Source organism: Cetorhinus maximus, chromosome 1 (genome assembly GCF_964194155.1).
Source record: "Cetorhinus maximus chromosome 1, sCetMax3.hap1.1, whole genome shotgun sequence".
NCBI classification, from domain to species: Eukaryota; Metazoa; Chordata; class Chondrichthyes; order Lamniformes; family Cetorhinidae; genus Cetorhinus; species Cetorhinus maximus.
Genome location: NC_135879.1, coordinates 177,436,020 through 177,459,204, shown reverse-complemented (window position 1 = coordinate 177,459,204; position 23,185 = coordinate 177,436,020). Strand labels below are relative to the sequence as shown.

Below are 23,185 nucleotides of genomic sequence, written 5' to 3'. Positions count from 1 at the left end.
GAATAATGAGGCTTAGACACAGTAGGGAGCCTGCTTTAGAATGAAGCTACTTTGCAATGTTAGAACAATTGTGAGGATTGAGAACACCCACCCAAACTTATAAAATAAAAATATAAAATGCTAGAAAAACTCAGCAGGTCTGGCAGTATCTGTGGAGAGAGAAACAGAGTTAACGTTTCGAGTCTGTATGACTCTTCTTCAGAGTTTTGCTTTCACCCAAACTTATAGTTCATTTTGTCTCACGAATTACAAGAGAACAAATTGATGACTGAATCAAAAAGCTGTTATGCTTAATGGTGTTAGTTTATTTGTATCCATTATTACAGATTTAAAATGACAGATTTGAAATGGAAACAGAAAATTATTACAGATTTGACTGGTTAAGGAAAAAAAGAAAAGAAAATAACAAAAAAAAACAGCTGCCTTGTTACCTTATTGCCAGCAAATGAATCCTTAAACAAGGTTACTCTACTCCCAGCAAATAAATTCTTCAACAATACCTAGCATTAGAATGTGCGAATATGTTACCAACCAGTCGTACAATCACCTGAAATGGTCAATCCATTGATTGCAGACTCTATTCAATGCTCAGCCAGGCTTACGATGTGGAATGGGATTTCTCCTACCAATGCTCGGTCGGGTTTACTCCTATCCTAGACTGCAATGCTGGTCTCTCGCCCGTGCAGTAAAAGGGCTGGATTTTCACAGAGTCGGGAAAGATTCCACCAGATGCAGTGGCCCCGCCCCCATTTCCGACAGATCCCATTTTTGCAGGTTGTGGGAAGGGTATGGGGTGTGATTCACAAAGGCAGGAAACCCGAACTCAGCATGGCCATTTGAATTTCTTGCTGAGTTCAAATAGACCCCATTTTGGCTATTCTAAGGGTCTTAAGCCATAGTGTGGGAGTCAGGAATTGATGGAGTAGATGTAAACACTCTCTTGAAAGGTGGATGAGATCTGTGTAAGTGTAATGATCTGAAGTGTTTTAAATCTCCCACTCTTTATACATGAAAAAGAACTAGGACTAAGGTGTCAGAAAGAGTCTAAAAACAGCCCTCTGTTGGACCAATTTGATTGACAGGCCATCTGGTGTAGGCTAGAAAAGGAATTATCATCTGTTTGTGCAGTTTCAGTAGAGGTTTTTGTTGATATTACCCAAGAGCTAGTAATTTGTTATTATGAATGCTTGGCTGAGTTTCAAAATCTACAATTATCTCAACAGAGGGTTCTAAGTTCATATTTGATTGGTAGCTTAAAGAGGCTATTAAAGGATTAGCTGTCTTTAATGTAGCGTCTGTTTGTTTTTAAACGAGGTTAACCACTAGAGGAAATTTAAAAACATTGAATGGGTTTCATGCATGGGTGCTTTTTCACTGTTTAGTGTGTATGAGTGAGAGCTGTATTGTATTGTTAGAAGTTTATTTTTTTTCATCTCCACATGGCTCCTGAGGTCTGCCAATAGTAAATACTGGGTGAATGGCTACGGAGGTGGCATGGGAGGTATGAAGGGACATGGTGGGTGGGCGGTGATGATTTGGCATGGAGGTGGTATGGTGGGTATGATGTGTGTGAGTGAGGAGATATGAAGGTTAGAGGGCTAAACACCTCTAAAACAACTAGGACAAAGTCCTAAAGAAGTGAAGCAAGCCTTCTAACCAGCCCGTCTAGGCATTGGCCACCCTGGTGGCCATCTAGAATCTGCTTCTGGGTTTGGTGGGTCTGACCCAATTTTGCTACCACCTCCCCAGAGCGAAAATTGGGTCCAGTGGGGCCCTTTAAACCCAGGCGGGTCTGCTGAGTCAGGAAATATCCCAATTCAAGCTACTCGCCTCAGTAGCAAAAATCCAGCCCAAAATCTCTGATGTATTCAACCTTTTGCGATTTTTTTTTAATGATAAGAAGAATGTTGCGCTGCTAAAGCCTTACTGATCAATCAATAATTGCCTAAGAGTACAATGCCCAATAGTCTGTTGCTCTTTTGTTTAAGTAAAGCTTGTCTCAACCATTCATCTTTCTTAAACTTCATTTAGTAAATTTGCATCATGTTCAAAAGCTGTGGCTGATTGACAGCTTTCAAGGTGCAAACCTCCAGACTATGGGCAGAATTTTCCGGTTGACGTGCGGGTGGCGGAGCCCGCACGTCAGCGCTTAAAAGCGTCCCGACATCAGCACGTGGCATCACGATATTTCAGTCGGCGGGCGCGCTTAGCAGTGGGGCCCTCGCCCGCCATTAATTAAAGGCCTTGTTAAGGCCCTTAACTTGCCAATTATCCAGGATTTTGAGGGGCCCGTGCGAACTTCGGGTCGGCGCACGGGCCCAATGGGCAGGCGGGTAGGAGATTTTTAAATAAAACTCATGCACTGGCTGGATATGTGGACTCAGAGGGGTTGTTCATCTTTTCCATGAAGTTTTAATTGGAGAAAGTGTTTTAAAGTTGCCTGTTTGGTTGTTAGCAGTTCACATCGATTTCCAAGTGTTTTTTTGTGTACTTTGAAACCAGTCTGCAGACAGTAATCCTTCTCGGGCCTGCAGCTTTCCAGAGGCCTCCATTTAGCCTGGGGGTATGGGTTCTGACATCTCCACTGGAGGCAGCTCCTCTGAGGAGGAAGGGAGGGATAGAATAAGGAGGAGGCCAGGAGTGGACAATCAGCATCCAGGGGAGCCACCTTTGGGAGGCCAGGCGCAGGCACAAGGGGCGCAGGGCCAAAAGGTTGCCCAAGGTGCAAGGGACCGCAGAAGACGCCACTATCCTGCTGCCAGGGTATACAGGCGGCGAAGCAGCTACCTCAATATGACTGAGGTGCAGTGCCGAAGGGGGCTCTGACTCTCAAGGGAGGCAGTCAACTATATCTGTCAGATGATTGGCCCTGAGATATCTCCTAACTGTGTGGGTGGACACCCCATGCCAGCGGCTCTGAAGCTAATAGTTGCCTTCCACTTCTATGCCTCTGGCTCCTTCCAGGGCTCGGTGAGTGATCTTTGCGGTGTCTCCCAATCAGCTGTCCACACTTGTGTCAAGCAGGTTACAGACGCTCTGTTCAGACGGGTATTGACCTTCATCCACTTCCGCTGCGACCAGGCAAGTCAGGCACAGCGAGCCAGAGGCCTCGCGGCCATTGCTGGCTTCCCCCGCGTCCAGGGTGCTATAGACTGTACACATGTGGCCATCAAGGTGCCAGCAGGTGAGCCCGGTGCCTTTGTCAACAGGAAGGGCTTCCACTTCATGAACGTGCAGATAGTGTGTGATCACAGGATGCTGACTCTGCAAGTTTGTGCAAGGTACCTAGGCAGCTCCCACGATGCCTCCATTCTCAGACACTCCCAGGTGAAGAGCCCCGGCTCGGCTGGATGGTTGGCTGCTGGGTGACAAGGGCTATCCCCTGCAAAGGTGGCTCATGACACCTCTCTGCCATCCAAGAACAGAAGCTGAGCAGTGGTACAATAGGAGCCAGAGCACCACAAGGGCTGTGGTGGAGAGAGCCATCGGTCTTCTCAAGATGCGCTTCCATTGCCTGGACCGCTCAGGGGGCGCACTCCAGTACCCCCCAGATTGAGTCTCTCTGATAGTGGTAGTATGCTGCACTCTGCACAATCTTGCGCTGGAAAGCGGGGATGCAGTTGATGATGAAGACCTTGAAGCCCTGGATGAGGCTGCACATGATGAATCCAGCAGTGCCTCAGAGGATGAGGAAGCACAGGGTGATGATAAGGGGCAGCACGCTGACCCGCTATTACACCAAGGGGGCAGGGACACCCGGGATAATTTAATCCAAAGAACCTTCAGCTAGCTCCACACACATGGATCAGCAGGAACAGCATTGCCTGGCGCTTCCACACGTGGCACTTAGGTGCTACATCTTCCACCTGATCAGCTGCAACTAAGGGCTTAGTACAGAAACATCAATGTCCACTCAAACACTCATGAAATGTCTGTGAAAAAGAAAAATGCACCACAAAGGAAACACGCTCAGCCATGGTCAGAAAAGTGGACTTTATTATGTCCAAAAAAATTACACAGACTTCTCCATTGCAATAAGAAGAATTTTGTTCCCTATTCTAAGGCTAACACAAAATCACCAGTGACATACCCGTTGATGGCGCCAGCAGCCGGAGGGCTGCAGGGGACGAGGCACATGCTGAGTCCGGCACTGATGATGTGCCTTATGCTTACGTATGCGGGTGCTACGTCTAGGTGCCGCCCCATCGCTCGGAGTGGCTTGTGAGACAGCCTGCTGTCTCTGCTGTCCTGTTGGCGTCGATGACCTTGGCGGGCGTCCTCTGGCCCATGGAGCCTGTGATGGCCCTGCCTGGGAGGGAGTGGCCAGTTCCAGAACTGGCACCTCCTCAGTTGTCGCAGCCTCAACGGAAGCAACGGTCACTGGCAGAGGGGCGAAGGAGCTGCTGCCCTCATCTGGAGCGCCCTGAGAGGAGCTCGCAGCGACGACAGACAGCTGCTGCACCAACGTGAGATCCCTTTCGACCTCCCTGCTCACCATAGATGCATGGGCACCGAGCGCCGACGCTTGGTGCCCACAGCATCTCCTACTTTGGAATGACCACCCGTGGCCAGTACCACTGTGAGGGCTTGCAGGTCAGAGCGTAACCCAATCAGAAGATTTTCCATCCGATTGAACCCCCTCCTGGCCTGGACTCCTCCATTGCAGAGACCAACTGAAGCATACCCTCATGCAACCCTGCCAGATGCGCTCACGCTTCCTGCTGTTTGTCCTGCAGCTGCTGCATTGGTGACAACTCCAGACGCATGTCATCAGTGCCGGACTCAGCATGTGCCTAGTCCCCTGCAGCCCTCCGGCTGCTAGCGCCATCGGCACTCTCTGTCCCTACCATCTCCTCCAGCGATTGTGATGTGCCCTCTCCACTGTGCCCCGGGACACTAGCCGACGGTAAATTCCCCACCGAGGTGTTTGTGGTGTGCGCTGGTGCCTGGCTGGCTGAAATGATGTGCCGCAAGTTGCATGTGTTGGGCCTCAGGTGTGGAGGGGGGTGCTGCGGTGTCTCTGGGCGTGGCCATCTGGTGGTGATGCTGAAATTAACAACAAGGACAGTGCATCAGTTAGCGTACAGTCAGTTAAACCTTTCATCCCTTTCCCCCCAGCCTCATAAGTCGCTCGCCCTTCAAGACCCTTAGGAGTCGAACATTGGTGGGGTGGAAAAGAGTCAAGAGGAGTCCCAACCATTAAACACGCATGCAGACAGGCTGGTCAGATGGCCTCAGGAATGCCACATGGCATGTTATGTACCATTGGAGTGGGGAGAGTGCAGAGGTACCTGACCTGGATGCATGCTGGCCTGGATAGTTGTGGTGTTGAGGAAACATCGCAAACACTTGCGACATTTGCCGTGGATCACAGGAAATTGAGAGGTCACATTATTGACCTTCATACCGTTAGGAGGGGCATAGACTGGGTGGGCAGAAGGCAACATTTCCCCTTGGCGCAGGAATGAGTAACGTGGTGGCATTTATTTAAGTTGAGTGCCATGAGGTTCACAGCTAAGGTGCTGAGGACCTTTTGACAGAGTAATATGTGGCGCACTGGCTGAAAGGGTGGTGGAGGTCCCAAACCCCCTAAGATGCAATAAGTCTTTGGCTGTGCAGCAGCGATGCCATGGCATGTTAGGCCATGGTGATAGTGGACAAATGGGATAAGGTGACTTTGGAAGGTGGTGGAGACGCAAATCGTCAAGGGGACGGGGGACCTTTGTGTATGACCCACATGTCAGAGTGTCTCAGTTTGTGAATGAGCAGTGTTGCAGCATTAACGATTGCAGCAACCATCAGTGGTTTAGAAGGTGGGCAGACAGAGTGGATGGGAATGTGGACCTCAAATACCTGGCTGCTGGACCCCAGCCTCGCCGCCCCTGGCCTCCTGACTCCTGCCCAGCTCCATGGCCTGCTCCTCAAAGGTGGTGAGGCACTGGAGCAGGGCGTGCCCACCTCCAGTCCTCTGGTGCTCCCGCAGATTGTGTTAACCTTTTGCCTGCAGAACAGAGAAGAGGATTTATTGGGGCTGATCGCTCATGTACTCTGCACGCACACGCCGCACCCCAACCACAGTGGCCCATCTGAGGCCTCCAGCGGCTCCTGTCCACACTACTGGTGATCAGTCCCCAGAAGATAGTACGGCTGCTCCCAACCCCCTCCCCCAATGGCCACCTTGGACACATTCGGCATCCATCACTTTGAATAACACACGGGTCTTAGCGCCCGTGGCAAGGAGGCGCAACTAGGTGTGGCGCCGAGGCCAGCAGATGGCACTTGGCCACAACACCTTGAAGCTCCCCTTCCACCATCTCATCACCATCAATATGACATGTGTTGGAGTTCTGAGTATGTATCTAGCTGCCTCCCCTGCAGGTTGCCCCCAGACTACTCAAATGCCACAAACACCAACATATGCTGCAGGGAGAACCCATCTTCTCCTCAACCACCAAGGTAAACATGGTCATTACCTGTTTGCGCACCCAGCGTGCGCCAAATGCCCAATGCAGTAACGATAGCAAGACGTGGGGCGGCGGCGGGGGGGGCTGCTCAAAGGCTAAGGTCGCCTTCTGGGTCAAATGGCCAAGAGAGACATGGTACTCACCCTTCCAGAGCACAGCAAATCATTGAATCTTTTGTGGCACTGGGTGCCAGTGCGCCGCACATCATCATGGGCGCTCACAGCTTCACCACCCTCCTCCCACGCCTGGCTGGTGACATGGGGTGCCCTCCTCCTCCCATCCTCTGGATACAACACATGCTGACGGCTGGAAACCTCTTGGAGGAGGACAACAAGGCATGCATCGGAGAATCGAGGGGCACAGTGGCCCCCCACTGGCTTCTCCTGCAGCCTGCTCCCCTCCTTCTGCTCATGCTCCTGTGGAACCACAGCTCCCTCCCTCACTTTCTCAGTGGCCACGGTGCACTGTCTCAAGCAGGCTGCCTGGCCACTCTTCATACAGACTGCCGGTTCCCCATTGGAACCGGTGGCCTGAAGCCGCCCGCCCCCGCGACTATTTTCCCGTTCTCCACGGGAGTCGCTAACCCACTGGGCGGGCCTTAATTGGCCTGCCCGTGGAAAATGGCAGCGCGGCCCGTTTCGGCGGCAGCAATTGGCTGCCCGCCCGCAGGCGAGTCGGTCGGGCCCGCCCACCTGTCAAACGGAAAATTCTGGCCTATTACATAGTCTTATCAGAAGTTGCTGGTGCACTGACCTAGCAGCCTCCAAGGCCTAATAACATGGCTTTACTGCCTTCTGATCATGTTTGCCTGAAAATGTCTCATATTTCAATTATTTGAGGGAGAAGGGAATAGATGGTTCCAATGGTAGATTTAGATGAGTAAAGATTGGAGGAGGCTTGAGTGGAGCGTAAATGTCAGCATGGACTGGTTGAACCAAATGTCCTGTTTCTGTACCATGTATCCTATGTAATCCTATGTAACTCAGCAAGCTTAATTTTAAAAGATTGGTTGAGTGAGTGGGTTAAAGATCTGGCAAATGGAATATAATGTTGGAAAATGTGAAATTGTCCATTTTGGAAGGGAGAATAAAAACAAAGCATATTATCTAAATGGCGAGAGATTACAGAGCTCAGATGCAGAGTGATCTGGGTGTCCTAGTGCATGAATCACAAAAGGTTAGTATACAGTTACAGCAAGTAATTAGGAAAGATAATAGCATGTTATTGTTTATTGCAATGGGAATTGAATACAAAAGTAGAGACGTTATGCTTCAGTTATACAGGGCATTGGTGAGACCACATCTGGAGTAATATGTACAGAGTTGGTCTCCTTACTTAATGAAGGATGTAAATGCGTTGGAAGCAGTTCAGAGAAGGTTTACCAGACTAATTTCTGGAATAGGCGGATTGTCTTATGAGGAAAGGTTGGACAGGCTAGGTTTGTATACACTGGATAAAAGCAAAAAGCTGCGGATGCTGGAAATCCAAACAAAAACAAAAATACCTGGAAAAACTCAGCAGGTCTGACAGCATCTGCGGAGAGGAGCACAGTTAACGTTTCGAATCCGTATGACTCTTCAACAGAACTAAGGAAAAATAGAAAAGAGGTGAAATATAAGCTGGTTTAAGGGGGGGGGTGGGACAAGTAGAGCTGGATAGAGGGCCAGTATCCAGCTCTACTTGTCCCACCCCACCTTAAACCAGCTTATATTTCACCTCTTTTCTATTTTTCCTTAGTTCTGTTGAAGAGTCATACGGACTCGAAACGTTAACTGTGTTCCTCTCCGCAGATGCTGTCAGACCTGCTGAGTTTTTCCAGGTATTTTTGTTATTTTGTATTCACTGGAGTTTAGTAGAGTAAGAGGTGACTTGATTAAAGCATATGAGATCCTAAGGGGTCTTGACACGGTGGATATAGAAAGGATGTTTCCTCTTGTGAGAGAATCTAGAACTAGGGGTCACTGTTTAAAAATAAGGGGCCACCCATTTAAAACAGAGATGAAGAGAAATTGTTTTCTCTCTGAGGGTCGTGAGTCTTTGGAACTCTCTCCCTGAAAAGGCAGTGGAAGCAGAGTCTTTGAATATTTTTAAGGCAGAGCTAGCTGGATTCTTGATAAGCAAGGGGGTGAAACGTTATTGGGGGTAGGTGGGAATGTGGATTTGAGGTTATAATCAGATCAGCCACGATCCTATTGAATGGTGGAGCAGGCTCGAAGGGCTGAATTACCTACTCCTGCTCCTATTTTCTATGTTTCTAAGTATACTGGTGTGTTTAATGTATTTTTCTGTTCTTTATTCCCAGTGAATTATGAACATCCTTTTATATCTCATATATATGGTCTACTCCCCTAGTTGAGAGAGTACAGGCATCAGATGGCTGTTTAGCCATTGTATCTGTCCTCTCATTCTCCAATAATTATAGAAAACGGTTTTTGGCTATTTCTTTCTTTCTGCATTCTGCAAACAAAATTGTGTTGCACAAGATTGTGAATAACTGCAGCTTTATCAAAATTTGGAAATGATGTTTTGCCTCCACAAGATTTTATCGCAGTCTTGGAAAGCCGGAGGGCATCCTATCAAACATTTGTTTCAGATATTAAGTAAGTTTATTTAACCAACAATGAACAAACCTAACGTGATATGATACAATTGTGTGTTTACAGTAGAAAGTTTGTTTCTTAACTTCTGGAGTACAAATGAATGAGTCACAGTATAAAACTAAGCTACACCTTTACAGAATGCTTTTAGCTACAGGAGTTAGCTGGTCTACCACAACTTTTCCTGTGAGGTTTTAGACTAGCTCAACAGCCTGCTACAAACTCAATGAACAGATCCAACCTCTTTAATAGAATCATAGAGCGGAATCATCCCAGATTTGCACTGTGTGCGGTAACGGGCTGGTAAAATGACTTTTTACCCACCGGTCGCGATGGCGGAATTTCACGTCGTATCGTCCCAAACCAGCCACATTAATTTTGCATTCCCAGGAAACACGCTGTTTCGATGGCAAGTGGGCTCCAATTCGCCTGCCATGCTGTCACCTCGCCGCTTCATCATGCCAGGCACCACATTCAGTGCTTCCAGTCCAGGACTGCAGCAAAGAAGACATGGCCCTGAAAGGCAAGAAGACCGCAGCCTTTGAGCTCCTTTGGATGCCGCGGAGGCCCACTGTGATGTCCCCTACCCTGGCTCTGGCCACAGGAGGGGCAGCCTCTTTCCCTCCCTGAGGCCACTTCTTGCCCTTCCCCAAGCAAGACCTTGCCCTACAGCCATTGAAAAGCCACCCACATATGGCTGATTTGGTAGGTAGAGGCCTACCCGTGAGCCCCCCTAAAAGTGATGGGGTGCTGTCTTGTGAAGCCTGGTACTGATGACTACAAGTGCTGATCGAAGCAAGGTAGGCAAACCAACCTTAAAGCCCTGAGTGAAGTGCATCCCGCCAGGTGCTGTGGTGAAACACGTCAGCGGGAAAACAGAGGGAGGGGGGGTGAGTCTGGCAGGCTGGCCTTATAATGATATGCTGATGTATTACAATGAAGTTCCTGACATCCAATGGCAGGGAATGTGGCCCACCATTAGCGGGCAGAGCGGATGATTGCAAACTGGTTTCACGACACCTTGAAACCGATTTTTGGCCTTCTTTCTCACGCTACCGAACACGCCCACGCTGGCAGGCACGGAAACCGCTGGCCACAGAGTTATCATGGCACAGAAGGAGACCATTCAGCCTATTGAATCCATGCCTGCTCCATGTAAGCAATCTAGTCAGTCCTATTGCCCCACTCTCTCCCCATGGCCCTGCAAGTTTAGTTCCTGCAAGTGCCTATCCAATTTCCTTTTGAAATCATTGATCATCTCCTTTTGCTAGTAGCCTTAACATGTTGGAATCTTTCATAGCTGGCACTTGGAATTAAAATAATTGGCTATCGTGCACTTAACCAAACAAATCTGTGTTTGTTCAACGTTAGCTTGGTTCTACCTCCCCTCAAGCACACAGCATGAAAATCAGTTTGAAATGACTTTACAAATTAAGTATCAAAAGTAAATTTGGAACAGGGATTTGAGCTACAGTTGTGTTCTTTAAACTATGAAATAGAGTGACTGAATGTAAAGAAACGGCAACTAATTAAACTAGGCATGAAGACTTAAGCCTCACATTTAACTGTGAGCCAGTTTTGGGTGGGTGGGCAATGGTGTGGGTGAAGAAAACATCCATTTCATCAGAGATGAGGCCCAGGCTATTTTAAGTCCCAGGCCTCGTTTAAATTCTGCTGGCTGACTCCCTGCCTGTCTTGGACAGCAGGAAGACGGTGGGAAGCATCAGGAAATTTGCTCCTAAATTGCGGGATTGAGCCCCCACTATCAGGGGAGTGGAGTGATTGCAGGAGCAGAGCCCCTAACCTTTAATTGTGGGACCTGAAGGGGGACTCCAGCTCTTTCTGGCCCCATGAGGAAACCAAAATTCAGGAATTCTTGAAAATTACTTTATGGGGGCCCTTTTCGTTCCTAAACCGCTTTGATGCTGGCTTGAGCTGCTGGGAAACATCGAAAAGCTTGCCACTCAGGTTGCTCCCTAAAAAATAGCAGTTGGATCCTCAACACATCATCGGCACCCAATATGCATGCTAGATGTCCAATGTATTTTTGTTCCTTAATGTACATTAGCTCAATAAATCTGGAAAAAAAAGCAAGTCTCAGTAATGGTGACCATAAAATTACCAGGTTGTTGTAAAAACTTGCCTGGTTCACTAATGTCCTTTTAGGGAAGGAAATCTAGTGTCTTATGTCCAGCAGACCTACATGTAATTCCAGATCAACAGCACTATGGTTGGCAAGCTACCCCATTGTATTCAAGAAGGCAACTCACCACCACCTTCTCAAGGACAATGTGGGATGGGCAATAAATGCTAGCTTAGTAGTACCACATCCTGTGAGTGAAAAATAAACATGAGGAACTCTAGGTAAATAAATAAAATTGGGCTGCTTCCTCTGACTCAAGTGGCTCTCCTCGTATCATCGGCAAATATGGACCATTTGCATTTCATTTCTGTAACTAAATTGGTGATGCAGATTAGGACTCTGAGCACTGATCCCTATAGGACATACACTCGCACTCCCCTTTCGCTCCCACCACCTTCACCTTGACATTACTTCTCTAATAAGCATCCACTGCTGGCCAGTTGCTTACTCGCATCTAGGTTTCACCTTGAACTCTGTCTCCAGTTTCGGTAATAGCTTCTCATAAGGAATTTTACGAAAGGCCTTTTGGAAAATGCATTCTTGGGATGTCGATCCTAAGCAGATTGGTCAGACAAGATCATCCACTTCTGAAGCCATGCTAACTATTAGCTACTGGATTGTTCTCATACAGACACTTTCTCCTTGAAGATAAACTCCCTTATTTCACCGATATTAATATGAGACTGAAGAAGGAAATGGGAAGAGAAAATAATTGAATGAAGATCAGATGCAATAATATCTACCAAATATATACTTGCTGTATAATTCTGCAGCTTCAGTGAGATTAAATAGTGGCCGGAATTTTCCATGCCCTCCCCCCACCGGTGTCGGGCATGATCGGTGGAGTGAGTGGACAATATGGCGCGATTGGTTTCACCAGTTTGCGATCGTCTGCTTAGCCCGCCAATGGCGGGCTGCATTTCCTGCCATTGGACGTTGGGAACCTCATTGTAATGCATCAGCATATCATTATAAGGCCAGCCCACCGGACTTATCCCTCCCCGCTGGATCGTTCGCCCATGTCGGCAGGAAAACACGCCGACGTGTTTCACAACAGCACATATAAGGCGTGCATGTGGCGGGCTGCACTTCACTTGTGACTTCAAGGTTTGTTTGCCTACCTTGCTTTGGTCAGCACTTGCAGTCATCAGCACCAGGCTTCACAGGCAGCACCAAATCACTTTTAGGGGGCATCACGGGTAGGTCTCTACCTACTCAATCAGCCATAGGTGGGTGGCTTTTCAATGGCTGCGGGGCAAGGTCTTGCTTGGGGAAGGGGGAGAATTGGCCTCAAGTAAGGGGAGAGGCTGCAGGACAAGAGCTGTACTGGGGAAGGGGGTTATCCCAGGGTGTGTGTGGGGGCACATGTTGATCTGTGCAAGTGGCCCCAAGATGGTGAGGGTGTGGAGGCAGTCTCCAGAGGAGATGAGGCCAGTTGTACATGTGATGGTATGTTTGTGAGAATGGGCGGTGATGTCCCTTGAGCTGGCCAGTGAATGTGTAATGGGCATGAGTGTGTGTGTTTAGAGATTTGAGATGGTTACCATACCCTGGTAGCTCAGATGACATCATTCATCTACTATCTGCATTGAATGGCCAATCTTTTTTGTGCAGCATTGGCATTGATCCCGCCTGCCATGCTGGATTGGTGATGCTGCTGCCCATCCTGTGGCCAGAGCGGGGGTAGAGGACATCATGGCGGGCCTCCACGGTGTCCATATGGCATTCCAGTGACGTGCCTTTAAACCAGGAGGCTGCAGTCTTTTTGCCTTTCATGGACATCTTCCCTGCATAGTCATGGGCTGGAAGCACTGAGATGTGTGTGTGTGGCTGGACTTTAAACATGGACTTTAAACAGCGTGATGAAGTGGTGAGGTGATGGCGTGGTGGGCGAATGAGACCCTGCCTGCCATGGAAATGGTATGTTTCCCGGGAATGCATAAGTAATGTGGCAGGCTTGGGATGATACGGTGCGAAATCCCACTGTCATGGCCGGCAGGTAAAACGTCGTTTTAGCCGCCCACTACCACACTTGGTGCAAACCTGGGATGATTCCGCCCAGTAGTTCTGTTATGAAGGTGAACATTTTAAATAACACACCCAAATTTCAGTTTTTAACTTTGTTTAATATTGTTGCCTTTACCTCTACAATTCTTGAAGTTAAGCCCTAATTGAAAATGAAATTATGGAATAATACCCAGTTGAAGAATTCTGTTGCCATATTTTGTGAACTTGTAACATTTTATACCTTTTATAGGATATGGTCTTTGTGCTGCTAAGGCTCAGTACCCCATTGCTGAACTCGTCAAAACGCTCATAAACCAAGGAAAGAAAGTTCGGTATGTACCCTCCAGAATTATTTTGCTTGTGGGTTTAGATGTGTAATCACTTCCTGGACTCCGTGTATTGTCCAGCTGGACAGGACTGTCATAGCCAGAGTGTAACCTGCAATGGCTTCTCTTCCCATGTCCGCAGTATTACTGACATCATCTGAAAACACAGAGTCAGTTTCCACAACATCTAGCTCTACCTCACTACCACCTCCTTCCGCTCTTCCAGCGTCACTAAATTTTCAGAGTTTGCAAAATAAACCCTTGTAAGTAATGTTCAGAAGAAATTTGATTACAGCAATCCAAAAGCTTTGTGATGATTTTAGCTGATGCCAGCTCTTTAAGAGTATGGGCAGCGAGGGGGATGGGGGGTGGGGTGGCGTGCAGTAGTTGCAGGGGTGGGGGTGAACTAATGCACACATATTAGTCCAAAAAAGCAGAGGCCCAGCTTTGCCAACCCAACTCTAGGAAAGAAGCAAAAACTCAAGGCATAGGCCCTTAAGTGAAGGGGAAATCTATTGGAGAAATTGCCAACACAAACTAGGTTTTGGTAAGTTTAAAATTTTTTACATTAAAGAAGCTTGCAGCGTGGAAGGGGATCATTCAGCCCATTGTGCCTTAGCTGGCTCTTTGAAAGAGCAGTCATACTTAGCCCCCCATCCTTGCTTTTTGTTCTTAACTCTGTAAATTCCTCACCCATGTGAGGAAGGAGGTGTCAGCTGAGATAGTGGATGCATTTGTGGTTATTTTTCAAAATTCTATACCCCACTATTTGAGAAGGGAGGGAGAGAGCAAATGGAGAACGACAGGCCTGTTAGTTTGATGTCAGTTGTGGGGAAATTGTTAGACTATTATAAAGAATGTGATAATGAGACACTTCTAAAATTATATGATTGGGCAGAGTCAACATGGATTTATGGAAGGGAAATCATGTTTGACAAACCTGTTGGAGATTTTTGAGGATATTACTTGTAGCATAGATAAAGGAGAAGCAGTGGATGTGATATATTTGGATTTTCAGAAGGCTTTTGCTAAGGTCCAACACAAGAGGTTAGTAAAGAAAATTAAAGCACATGGAATTTCAGGTAATACACTGGCATGGATTGAGAATTGGTTAACAGATAGAAAACAGGAATAAACAGGTCATTCTCATGTTGGCAGGCTGTGACTAGTGGGTACCACAAGGATCAGTGCTGGGTCCACAGCTGTTCACAATCTATAACAATGATTTGGATGTGGGGACCAAATGTAATACTTCCACATTTTCTGAGGATATGAAACCAGATGGAAATGTAAACTGTGAGGAGGATGCCAGGAGGCTTCATGGGGACAGGGAACTACGAGAGCAAAAACATGGTAGATGGAATATAATGTGAATAAGTGTGAAGTTATCCACTTTAGTAGAAAAAAACAGAAAGGCAGAATATTTCTTAAATGGTAAGAGGCTGGGAAGTGTTGATGTCTGAAGGGACCTGGGTGTCCTTGTTCATGAGTCATTAAAAGCAAGCATGTAGGCATAGCAAGCAATTAGGGAGGTAAATGGTATGTTGGCCTTCATCACAAGAGAATTTGAGTACAGGAGTAAAGATGTCTTACTGCAGTTATATAGAGCCTTAGTGAGACCACACATGGAGTGTTGTGTATAGTTTCGGTCTCCTTATCTAAGGAAGGATATACTTGCCATAGAGGGAGTGCAATGGAGGTTTACCAGACTAACACCTGGGATGGCGGGATTGTCTTATGAGGAGAGATTGAGGAAGCTAGGCCTGTATTTTCTAGAGTTTTGAAGAATGAGAGGTGATTGCATTGAAGTTTACAAAATTCTTACAGGGTGTGACAGGGTAGATGTAGATACGATATTTCTCCTGGCTGGTGAGTCTAGAACCAGGGCACAAAATGTCAGAATAAGGGGCAGGCCATTTAAAACTGAGATGAGGAGGAATTTCTTCACGCAGAGGGTGGTGAATTTTTAAAATTCTCTACCCCAGAGAGATGTGAAAGCTCAATCATCGAGCGTGTTCAAGACAGAAATCAATAGATTTCTGGATACTAATCACATCAAGGCATATAGTGATATCATGGGGAAGTGGCATTGAGGTAGATGATCAGCCATGATCAAATTGAACGGTAGAGCAGGCTCGGTGGGCCAAACGGAATATAATACAAATTCCATCTCCTGCTCCTGTGTTCCTATGTACCCGTCCAATTCCCTTTTAAAATTATTTATGGAATCAACTTCCACCACATTTTCAGGTAGGGCTTCCCAGAACCCAACAAATCTCTGAGCAAAAAAAAAATCTCTTCATCTCTGTCTAGATCTTTTGGCAGTGATTTTAAATCTATGACCTCAGATTATTGATCCAATGCACAAAGGGAATAGTATCTACTCATCTAAACCTTTCATTATCTTTAAAACCTGTATTAGGATACCTCTTAACTTCCTCTGTTCCAAGGAAAACAATCCTAACTTTTCCAATCTCTCCTCATAAACCAATTCCTTCATCCGTGGTAATACCCTGGTAAACCTCTTCTGTACTCCTTTACATCCTTCCTGAAGTATGGTGCACAGAATTGTCCACAGTGCTCCAGTTGAGGCCTTTGAAAATTATTTTTAAGCTTTGATCTCATTTTTAATAAGTCTAGTGTTCTGGACTCAATCAGCCTTCCTGATAACCTGATTACAGTGTGTAAACAAATATTTCCTGATGTTTGTTCTAAATTTGCTCATCATAAGCTTGAAACTGTGTCTGATTGTTGTACTCCAATCCACCTCCGATTGCTTTCCTTTATTAAAATAGTTGAAGTATTTTGTGTGGGTTGGCTGGTTCTTATTTGGCAGTTTTACCTACTTATCTACATTGGTGGATCATTGTGGTTACAATCAGGTGGCAGTCTGACGAACACTTTGCAGGCGTGGCACTTTAAAGTGCAACATTTCCCACATACTATACATTTGTGCTTGATGCAAAACTTTTAGTTAAATAGAAATAAATCTTTGGTAAGGTGTTTGGGCAAAGCTAAATGTAGCATTAATTTACTCAGTTTCCATGGTTGTAGTGGAACACACTGGTGCTGGAATTCTGAAGGAGTTCCTTCCTTCTGTTCTGCACTCTGCTGCTGTCACTTTGGTAGGAAAGTGTCACAATTGCTGGAGAAAATGGCTGTTACCACGGTCTCATTGAGGATTCCCTGGCCTCCTGTTAACATTATAGTGGAACCCTGATGTCGTGAAACATGCAAGCTGTCAGCTTCAGTTACAGACAACTTTGTGGAATGTTTTCAGGCCACTCCAGCACATTAGATGAATTCAGGTGGGACATATGTAAGTGTATTATGCCTGCTGATTTTGTTTATTAAATCTTCTAATCTGCTAAGTATTAAACATATCCCAATAAACCCAGTCGATCAAAGAGATGCAGATGGTCTCTAATTGATGAAAACAGTGTTTAAATTATTTCAAGTGTTCCCATGGTATTAAGTATATTGGTCTCAGAATTATTTATCTGAGCATTAAAGCCCTAATTTTTGAGACTTGCAATTTTTTACATGCAAGACTTTTTCTGTGCAGGCCTCATGAATGTGGCAATAATATTAAAACTGGGTTTCATATTCTGCTTGCCCAATTAATCTTAATGCAGGGGGGAGCCTGGAGCCTGGCTAGAAGTAGCCTTCTTGAAGGCAGATGACAGTTTTCAGCTGGTAGAATTGGTTTGGGATTTTTAATTATATTTTGATTATATTTTGCTGCATGCATGAGTTGGCCTTGCCAGGTAGCCCAACACTATCCTTCATTACACTTATTCACTGTTGCAATTTTAAATTGGACCGTTCAAAGGGGTATTCCTTCAGAGAAGATTTCAGGAGGGTTAACAAATGCACCTGAAATGATACCTGGGCCATTTTGTCTGCGTCTGTCATTAACTAGTTGCACAGGACCAACATTTGTAGGTCTCTGCAAACGTTCCCCAAGATATCAGCCAATTTCTGTCTTCTGTGTTAACCGTGGCTCAGTTGGTAATACACTCACCTTTAATTCACAAGGTTTTGGGTTCAAGTCCCACTCCAGGGCTTCAGCATAAAAATCAAGGTTGACACTCCAATGCATTACTGTCTTTTGGATGAGACGTCAAGCCAAGGTCCCATCTGCCTACTTGTGCGGATGCAAAAGATCCCATGGCACTACTTTGAAGAAGAGCAGGGGAGTTGTCCCAGTGTCTTGGCAAATATTTATCCATCAATTAACATTGCAAAAAACAGATTATCTGGTAATTAACATGTTTGTGTTTATGGGCATGACAGGGTGCAAATTAGCTACTGCATTTCCTACATTACAACAGTAACTACATTTCAAAAAGTACTTTGTTGGCTGTAAAGCACTTTGAGACATCCCGTGGTTGTGAAGCATGCTTTATAAATGCAAGTCTTTCATTTTTCACTGCCACCACTTCACAGGATTGTCAGTGATAGTTGCCCAGGATTTCATAGAATTTCCAGCACTGAAACAGGCCATTTGACCCAACCAGCAAATGCCTACATTTATGATCGTATCAAGCCTCCCATCCCTCTTCATCTAACTCTATCAGCATAACCCTCATCTGCTTATCTAGTTTCCCATTAAATGCATCTGTACTATGTAGTTCAACTACTCATTGTGATAGCAAGTTCTGCATTCTCACCACTCTCTTAAGTTGCACTAATTTCTGCAGGATGACTTACAAACCACATCTGGAATAGGGACAGCTCTTCCTGCAGAAGTGAAGCTTCACTACTGGATCCATCCAAGCTAAGGATTATTTGGCTCATTCGGCAATCTACAGTAAACAAACGTAACCAGCAAGATTCAAATTCTATATATGCAAAGGTGAAATACCTGTGGAAATAAAGTGCAGGTGGCACTGATTAGGGTGTAAGTGATTCAGGTATCTTCATAGTTTACTTGAACACTTGTACTTAGACTTGTACTTAATTCCAGACAGGTGGTATTGGGATGGAGAAACTTCAGTCTGTATGTTAAGGCCATTAGTAAGAAGCTCACAGTATTTGAAGGAGTAAAAAAACACTATTTAATGGGTGTTAAGAGAACATGACTATGTTCCGCATCCATGATGGTTAACACCATTGCAAAACCTGCTAGGCATCTTTGCACCTGTTTTCTGTCCCACAACTGCTACTTTCACCTTTAGGAAGAGGGTTTCACATGGCTTTGACACATGTTGCATATGCCTTTAAGGGATATCAACGTGCCATTGTAGTATAAGGGCATTCAGCAGAGCAAAGGTTGATGTGGGACTGACAAACAGTCCCACCTACGGTATGATGTAGAGAGTCACATGGTATTAGACTGTGGAGTTGAGTCTGGAAGGAGCCAACATGGAGACAGTGCCCATGCATGGCAGTGCCTGGGATATGTACATAGTTATGGGTTAACAATAAATGGTTTATGTTTAAACATACAAGTCTCCAGACCTCTTAGTGAGACACCAGGTGACCCTTTACAACATGGTGGCAGCTAATGAACGAACCCAGAACCTCAAAGCAGCTGAAGAAGGAGCTCAGAAGCTCAAGGTATGAAAAACTAAAGATACTGAAGCCTGACCTGTGAGAAGTGCGCCTGAATTGAAGACACAGCTGGAGATTGCCTAAAAAGAAAAGTTGAATACATAGTTGAAGATTGTCTAAATGAAAAGCTCCATTATAGACATGGAAGCTGGAGGACTCCACCAGAGTACATGGAGGTCCATTGCCAGACCTGAACAAAGGCAGAGTCAAGGAACTTGGCCAGATCATAAAAAAGGCTGAGAAAATTTCAGGAAAAAAAGGAACAAAGGCTGCCTGTGAGTTCTAATTCAATGCTTGTTGCTTACTGTTAGTGAGGCCCAGCACTGAAAATGGTCCAGGTCTCAAGCTGAGGAGATCAGGCAAGTAGCACAATTGCACCACCCAATTTCTGTCCCGAGTGAAAAATGATTCCATGATGTCTTCAAAGCTCATGAGTTGGTTTGCAGTCTTCACCTTACCCACTAAAACTCAGATTTTGGGGCAGTTATCCCATTCTGAAGACAAGAAGGGTACACTAAAACTCATTGAAAAGTGAGCACCGTGCAAATATTTACCTGACCAAATAGAATGACTGAGTGCATGTTTACTGCATTAATTTAGCTCAGTTATAGTTTACTGTGCTCAAAAATGAAATTTAAAAAACTGCACTCATATCAGTATAGTTACGGTAGTGACACCTTGTCTCATTTGGTAGCACACACACCTCTATGAGCCAGAAGGTCATGTGTTTAAGTCCCATTAAGCTGGCCCTTCAGTGAGGTGTTGAGGAAGGGCTACATTGTTGAAAATGCTGTGGTCTTACTTCAAGCTGCATTGCCTGCTTTTTCAGGTGGATGTAAAATATCCCTTGGTATTGTTCAAATAGAATAGGGAGCTGTGTTGGGCAATATTCCTTCCATTCCCACCACCGCCAAAAATAGTTTAATTGCACATTTGGATCTTGGGCACTGTGTCTTCCAATGCAATAAATACGATTATACTTCAAAAAGTAATTCATTCAATTATGAAGCACTTGAGACATCTTGAGGACGTGCTGAGGTAGGAATTAATCGTTGGAGAATCATAAATTGGAAGCTCAAGCCCCCAATCATTCTGTGATGTATAATCTTGGAGCACTACGATGAGCATTTTTCATTTCTTTCTCTCTTCTCCAAAGAATCTGGTACTCGTTGATGATCTGTGAGCAACAGGTACCTTATCCAGGTGACCTTTCTTCTTGTGCGATCCTAGATATTGACTGTTGGTTGGATATTGCTGGGCTGTTTGATTCAACCCTCACTCATGTCCATATGAATTTGCTTGCCAGCAGTGGTCCCTGAGTAGCAAACAGGAGCCGGAAACATGCCCCCAACCATCCCTGGCACTGAGGCAAATTTAGTAATCGCTCTGTCAGCACTCCAGATGAGATCAGCTAATATAGCACAGATCAGGGATTAGATCTTTTGTGGTGTGTAGAGCTTATTGCTCCTTGCGGACCAGGGAACTGTCCAACTGATACATTCAGGAAGCTTTGCCTTACTTTTGTTAGCCAGTCTGTCTGTCCACATGTTCTTATTAAACATTTGGAATTTCAGTATAAGTTTTTTCTATAAGGAGTTAGGCACTTTTTAAAAAATTCATTCATGGGATGTGGGCTTCACTGGCTGGGCCAGCACTTATTACCTATCCCCAGTTGCCCTTGAGAAGGTGGTGGTGAGCTGCCTTCTTGAACCGTTGCAGTCCATGTGGTGTAGGTACGCCCACAGTACTGTTAGGGAGGGCGTTCTAGGAATTTGACCTATAGAGTCATAGAGGTCTACAGCACAGAGAAAGGCTCTTCGGCCCATTGAATCTGCGCCGGTCAAACAAGTACCTAACTATTCTAATTCCATTTTCCAGCACTAGGTCCATAGCCTTGTATACCATGGCATCGCAAGTGCACATCCAAATACTTCTTAAATGTCATGAGGGTTTCTGCCTCTACCACCCTTTCAGGCAGTGAGTTCCAGATTCCTACCACCCTCTGGGTGAAAAAATTCTGCCTCACATCCCCTCTAAACCTCCTGCTCCTTACCTTAAATCTATGCCCCCTGGTTATTGATCCCTCCATCAAGGGGAGAAATTCCTTCCTGTCTATCCTATCTATGCCCCTCATAATTTTATACACCTCAATCATGTCCCCCCTCAATCTCCTCTGCTCCAGGGAAAATAACTCCAGCCTATCCAGTCTTTCCTCATAACTAAAACTCTCCAGCCCAGGCAGCATCCTGGTAAATCTCTTCTGCACTCTCTCTAGTGCAATCACATCCTTCCTATAAAGACATTAGTGAACCAGATGGGTTTTTAAAACAATTGGCAATGGTCTTGTGGGTCATCATTAGGCCTTTAATTCCAGACTTATATTGAATTCAAATTTCACTATCTGTCATGATGGGATTTGAACCCAGGTCCCCTGAGCATTACCCAGGGTCCCTGGAATACTAGTCCAGGGACAACACCACTATGCTACAGTCTCCCCCCTACCTCCCAGTGACAGTGAAGGAATGGTGATATATTTCCAAGTCAGGATGTTATGTGACTTGGAGGGGAACTTGCAGGTGGTGGTGTTCCCACGCACCTACTGCTCTTGGCCTTCTAGGTGGTAGAGGTCACGGGTTTGGAAGGTGCTGTCAAAGGAGCCTGGATGAGTTTCTGAAGTGCATCTTGTAGATAGTGCACACTGCTGCCACTCTCTGTTAATGGTGGAAGAAGTGACTGTTTAAAGTGGTGGATGGAGTGCCAATCAAGTGGGCTGCTTTGTCCTGGATGGTGTCAAGCTCCTTGAGGATGGTGGACAGGCTTTGGGGTTTCAGGAGGTGAGTTACTCACCGCAGGATTCCTAGCCTCTGACCTGCTCTTGTAGCCACTATACTTATATGGCTGCTCCAGTTCAGTTTCTGGTCAATGGTAACACCCAAGATGTTGAGAGTAGGGGATTCAGCGATGGTAATGCCATTGAATGTCAAGGGAAGATGGTTATTTCCTAGCACTTGTCTGGTGTGAATGTTATTTGCCACTTATCAGCCCAAGCCTGAATATTGTCCAGGTCTTGCTGCATTTGGACATGGACTGCTTGAGTATCTGACGAGTCGTGAATGGTGCTGAACATTGTGCAATCACCAGCGACCATCCCCACTTCTGACCTTATGATGGAAGGAAGGTCATTGATGAAGCAGCTGAAGATGGTTGGGCCTAGGACACTACCCTGAGGAACTCCTGTAATGATGTCCCAGGACTGAGATGATTGAACTCCAACGATGATAACCATCTTCCTTTGTGCTAGGTATGAAAATCTCAGTCATATCAGGAGTCTCTTCAAGTTGGTGCTCATGGGAAGGAGAAATAAAATTCATAACTTGGTGCAAAATATTGGTGACCAACCCATGCTTTGCTACTACTGTATAGTTATTATCTTCCTGTTATGTGATAGCAGTTTAATGGTTTAAAGGGACAAGACTCTTCAAATGCCATGGTCAGACCAGGCATTAGCAGGAAAACTCTGTTAAAAGTCTAGAGGAAATTTAGGACTTACAAGATTAGTGATGCAAGGGTTGCCTGGGATATTTAGTTACATGTGATTATCTTTACACCCAGGTTTGGAATACACCCTGTTGCAGGACGAATGCCCGGACAGCTGAATGTGCTGCTTGCTGAAGCTGGAGTTCCATATGATATTGTATTGGAAATGGATGAAATCAATGCAGATTTTCCAGGTAAGAGTTTAAGAAAAGGTGCTTCCTCAGGGAATAAAGCCTTGATCTTTTGGTAAATAATATGTTGTATCTTTGGGCAGAACTTTTGGGTTCCGCCGAGGTTGGGAACCATGCATAGCCAGCTGGCATGGTGGTTTCCCAACCGCATTCCTGACACTGGCCATTTTTGCCGAGAAGGGTTCAGGGCCTGGCAGGACTACCCATGCCAACGAGGCGGGCAGCCAATGTGGCTCATTGAGAGCCTTATTAAGGGCGCTGAGAGGAGGCCAACTGGGATTTTCCAGTCAGCTTTCAGTTTCCAGGTGTGACAGGGGACAGGCTGGGGCCCAGTGCTCCAGTGAGGCCTTCTTGCTTGACTTGG

General features: G+C 45.9%; 1 protein-coding gene across 1 annotated transcript in view; it reads left to right on the top strand.

Moving 5' to 3' along the window:
* The window catches only part of LOC144685528 (NAD(P) transhydrogenase, mitochondrial-like), a 186,289-nt gene that overhangs the window by 129,450 nt on the left and 33,654 nt on the right, over positions 1 to 23,185 (top strand). Inside the window, exons 20-21 of the mRNA XM_078550138.1 lie at positions 13,462 to 13,543; positions 22,706 to 22,824. Coding sequence (XP_078406264.1) covers positions 13,462 to 13,543; positions 22,706 to 22,824 — 201 coding nt within the window. The remainder of the gene's footprint in view (positions 1 to 13,461; positions 13,544 to 22,705; positions 22,825 to 23,185) is intronic.